This window comes from Arachis ipaensis, chromosome B01 (assembly GCF_000816755.2).
Source record: "Arachis ipaensis cultivar K30076 chromosome B01, Araip1.1, whole genome shotgun sequence".
NCBI classification, from domain to species: Eukaryota; Viridiplantae; Streptophyta; class Magnoliopsida; order Fabales; family Fabaceae; genus Arachis; species Arachis ipaensis.
Genome location: NC_029785.2, coordinates 17,591,594 through 17,596,561, shown reverse-complemented (window position 1 = coordinate 17,596,561; position 4,968 = coordinate 17,591,594). Strand labels below are relative to the sequence as shown.

Below are 4,968 nucleotides of genomic sequence, written 5' to 3'. Positions count from 1 at the left end.
CTCTCTTCTCTCTAAGGATGGTTTTCCAGAGTCAAGCTTCTTGTCTTGTCCAACAAGAAAGTAAGTTCATAATCCCTCTAAAAATCCTTGTGACGGCTTGTCTGTTCAGTATTATGATCTACTTGGGATGGGTAATTCCAAGTTTTTATCATCTCATAATTCCTCTAAATTTAACAAAATCACGAATCTTACAACTTTTTTTTGTAGCTAAACACTTATTAAATTTTGCATTGATGTTTCCTATATCTTAGAAAGACTAACTTGAGCCAATTCTTTTTTTTTTTTCCCCAAATAAAGAGTGCTTGCCTAGTAATTAGATATTCTTTATCATTTTGTTGTAATCTACATTGCTAGATACACAAATTAAACAAACTCATAGCAGGAAGATCTTCAAGTGTAACACATTAAATAACAACAATAAAAGGATAAAAATATTACGGGCTTTATATCCGAGTTTAAGACCTTGTTTTTGTTATCCGTGGCCTTGTTTTGTTTATCCTGAACAAAAAAAAAATTGCAATATATATCGGCTTCAAAGAAGGTATCAATATCACACTAGCATAGCAGGATCCTAGCATCAACTTGGTGAAAGAAATTATAAGACACCAAATAATAATAATAATGAGGCAAGAAAATTGGAAAAACTTACACCTTCAAAAACTTTTTAAATAATATTATTTTCGTCAATTCAACCTTTTGAATTGTAACAACATATCATATAGATTATTTGTACAAAATTTTGTTCAAAATAAAGAACATTAAGAATATAATTAGATAATAATTCATTTTTACATACATTTAAATATTACGTTGATTAGTCACCAAAAAAAAAAAAATATTACGTTGATTAAAAGTTTATCAAACAATGCTGCATTAATGCAAGATTTTATAGCTACGATTTATAACTAATAACTAATAATAATTGAAGATTCCTCTTATCCCAACAAATCCTATGCTATTCAACATCCAGAACATTAAACATGGCAATGAAAAACAAAATTTGAGAAAATAGAGATAGAGAAAAAGGAAAACCATCATGTTTATAGAAAACCTCCGTTGAGCTTGCTCATCTCCATAGAAACCCAGAGTCACAGTTTGTTCATCATGTTGTTCAACCTCCTTCTTCACCATCCTATCCACCATTTCCAAAATGCAAACTTAGAAAAAGGGCATACGGATTTTTGTGGTTTCTTCAATTGAATATAAGATCAACTGGCTACCGTTTTCATGTTTTCCAATGCAAGAAACAGAAACCGCAATGCAAAAAAGGATTGAGAGAGAGAGAGAGAGAGAGGGGCCAACAGGGCCCTGGTTCGTTTTGATCAAAAGAGAAATGCAAAGGTGTTATCGTTTGGTCCATTAACCATAACGTGCATGGCTATCATAATTTTGTTTCCTTATTGTTTCTTTTTTCTTTTCTTGTTTAGGTGTCTTTCGGTTTGCGGAAATCGTTGTTATTATAGCGGTTTTATACTTTTATTATCAATCCGCACTTTTTTAATTTAAAATGATGTTTTAATTTAAAACAAATTAAAATGTCAAATAAAATTGTGCTATTGAATTGGTTTTTAGCAGTGAGTAGTTATTCTTCCCTTTGTTTTTAATTAAGTGTCCATTTTTAATTGTTTATTTTGATAAGAAAAATTTGAAATGAATTGAATTTATAAGTTAAAAATTTAATGACAAAGTTGTTTATTCTTAATATCGATAACTATTCATTTTATACTACTTTACTGATGTGTTCTTTCTCACTAAAAAACTAATATTATATTTGATTTATCAAGAGGACAGTTATTTGTAAAAAAATAAAAGTTTAAAAGTGGATAACTAAATGAGAATAGGAGAGTAGGTGATTAAAAGAAACAATAAATGTTTGTTATCATTAAACAACAATTAAACCTGATCTCACTAAAAATGGTTGGCTACATATATTAAATAATATTATTGTACTCTATCATATATTATATTTAGATAGAGAAGGTTTACATATCTTTTTTGATTATCTCTTGTACAGTTTTTTTTTTAGTTTTTTTTTATTATTTATTAAGTGTCCTTTTATTTGATCTATTTTTTTTATTAAATAATCTATCGATCTTTTCCTCATATTTTTAAACCAACTGAGATAAAAATTTATCATTTTTGTTATATTCTTATTTCTTATTGTGTCCATCCGTATGATACTCATCCATTTAAATATCTTCATCTTTGTCATAGTAGACATATATTCATACTCATCTTTAATATTAGTTCCATAGTATCTTAGATTAAGTTTTAGAGGAAAGCTAGGGGGCCAAAAGTTTTGTGATTTGTAGCCATCAAATAGCCATCAATGATGGTTTTAATGGTGTGAGATGGATGTGAGATTTCATCCAATGGCTCACTTTTCTTTGCTGGTTACATGCTGGCCAGAATTTAACAAAGTTGCTGGCCCCCTAGACTTTTCCTAAGTTTTAATAAGGGTTAAATATTTTTTTCGTCCTTAAGGCTGCATTTGTTTCTGAGAATAAGACAGGACAAGACATTAAAAACAGGACAGGATAAGACACTGATGGACAAAAATACAAAATTCTATGTTCTTGTATTCTTTTTGGTGATAAAACTAGAACAAATTATGAAAATCCAATTTATTCTCATTCTTTTTATTCAAAAAATTTGAGATGAAAAATATAATAATAAAAAATATAATTATGAAAAATTAACAAGAATAAAAAAAATGAAAAATAAGTTGTGTCTCTCTTGTTAGTGTATCTGTGCCCTTCCTGTCAGGATGAACACAAAATACACTAATTCAGTGTCTCTGGACACATTGTCTCTGTCTATGTCTCTTCTGTCAAACACGATTTTGTGTCCCTGTCTCAGTGTCCTGTCTCTGTAAACAATCGCAGCTTGAGGTCTGAGGTAAAAATCAAAATCGTGGCCGACGTTTTTTTCTTATTAAAATGATCCTCAACGTTTCAAAACGTTATAAAATCATCTTTTTCTACTTTAATTTTATTATCTTGACCAAATTACCCTTAATAATTAATAAAAATAATATTAAAAAATAAAGACAAAACAACCCCCACCCCGTCCGCGTATCTCTTCACTTTCTTTCCTTCCATCCTCTTCTTCCTACCCCTCTCTTCGGAACTTCCCTCCCAACCATAACCCCAATTCTTCTTCTCTCTCTTTCCGCCATCGTACTATCTCTGCCCCCGCCTCCTTCTCCACCTTCTTCTCCCCGACGAGGTCCACAACCTCGCCGCCCAGTCCCACGTCGCCGTCTCCTTGGAGATCCCCGACTACACCGCCGATATCGTCACCACCGGAGCCCTCCGCCTTCTGGAGGTCGTGCACTCCCACATTTCCACCACCGGGCGATCGCACAAGATCACACGCAAAGGTGAGAATTTTGTGATGTGCAAGATCACGCGGGCCGTGGGCTGAATCAAGATCGACGTCGAGCTCCATCAACCAACAGCTGCCATAGTACCAGCAGCAGTAAATTCCGACACCGTCACTTCCTTCTTCCTCTTTTTATTTATTTTATTTTTTTTATTTTTGAAGAACATAAACATCATTTCTGTCTTTTTATTTATTTTTTTATTTCCGTTGCTGATTTTGGATCTGAAGTTGCGGCTGATGATTGTTGAATTGTTGTTAAATGTAAAATTTCTATTGATTTATTTTGTGGTTGTTATTGATGAAATTGCTGAATTTGTTGTAGTTGAATTTAGTTGTTACTGTTGTTGAATTTAGTTTGTGAGTGAAGAATTTTTTGTTGTTACGGTTGTTAATGGTAAGGGTGTGGAGAATTTTTGGTTTAAGGAGGGAAAAAAATTGGAGTTTTGGGGAAAGAGAACGGGATGGAGAGGGAACAGGAAAGAGATATCGGGTGGGGGTGGGAGTGGGGAAGGGAATAGGAAAGAGATATAAAGATAATTTGGTCAGAAAAATAAAATTGTGATAGAAAATGATGATTTTATAATGTTTTATAACGTTAAGGATAATTTTAATAAGAAAAAAAGGTCGGAAACGATTTTGATTTTCACCTCAAATCTTAGGGACCAAAAAAAGTACTTAACCCTTTTAATAATTAACAAATTTAAATATAATTTAATAATTTCATTATTTTCTATTTAACGTTTACTCAAATGTGTAATGTAGTAACAAATTTTTTTTTTAAAGTAATATAAGCAAACTAAATGAAATCGGTACCTAAGAAAGAGTAAAATAACCTCAAACAAAATCTAAGTAAACATATCATCTCAAAAGTAGTACATAAGTGAAAGCATTCTCAGAAACACCACCTGATACGTCACCTGTATCCTCGATCGCCCGGCATACTCGGCAGACAAACATTCCAGGCCGACGTTATATCAACCGCCCGATAAGCTCGGCACGTACGAGAATAAGTTCGGCCTCAGTCATTCGAAGAAATAGGAAACGTGCTCAACAAACTTAATCACTGAAACAGAATAATGTAACCAACCTACAAACTATGACTTATCCACTAACGGGTAAAAACAACTCCTATAAAACCGAGCTAATATCCTCGGTTAAGGTTCAAGTTCTATCACTCTCAATCTTCTACTCTTTGCTTTAAACTCATTTACTGAGGATCACTACTAACTTGAGCGTCGGAGTATCTTGTGCAGGTATTCCCGCCGCAGTGTTTGATCTTGGCCGACGCAAAGCTCTTCCCCTTTATTGGCGATCTACTCGGAAGCGCTTAAGCTCGGCCTCCCTAGTGTTCGGACGAACCACCACCTATATTCCATGTGCAATAAATGCTCACCTCATAAATATGTCAAAGTAAAACACGTGTTTTCGCACCAATGTTTGAAAATCAATGTTCAAAGTAACTTTTCTCTCATCTATTACAAGTATAGTATGAAGCTACTATAAAATTATAATATTTTTGTTAGAAAGGTTAGAAAAAAAGATTTATGTATATTTAAATTGTATGACATGATACAATATATAATG

The 4,968-nt window shown here is 32.7% G+C and overlaps 1 protein-coding gene across 4 annotated transcripts in view; it reads right to left on the bottom strand.

Moving 5' to 3' along the window:
* The window catches only part of LOC107647496 (B3 domain-containing protein Os01g0234100-like), a 3,628-nt gene extending 2,242 nt beyond the window's left edge, over positions 1-1,386 (bottom strand). The window contains exons 1-3 of one of the 4 annotated variants that reach the window (XM_021118390.1): positions 1,221-1,384; positions 1,033-1,132; positions 439-498 (exon numbers count right to left, since the gene is read on the bottom strand). In XM_021118390.1, the coding sequence (XP_020974049.1) occupies positions 439-498; positions 1,033-1,131 (159 nt within the window). In that variant the 5' untranslated portion in view covers position 1,132; positions 1,221-1,384. Of the gene's footprint in view, positions 1-438; positions 499-1,032 lie in introns of all 4 variants that reach the window. The other 3 variants (XM_021118391.1, XM_021118385.1, XM_021118393.1) reach the window with 3 other exon arrangements.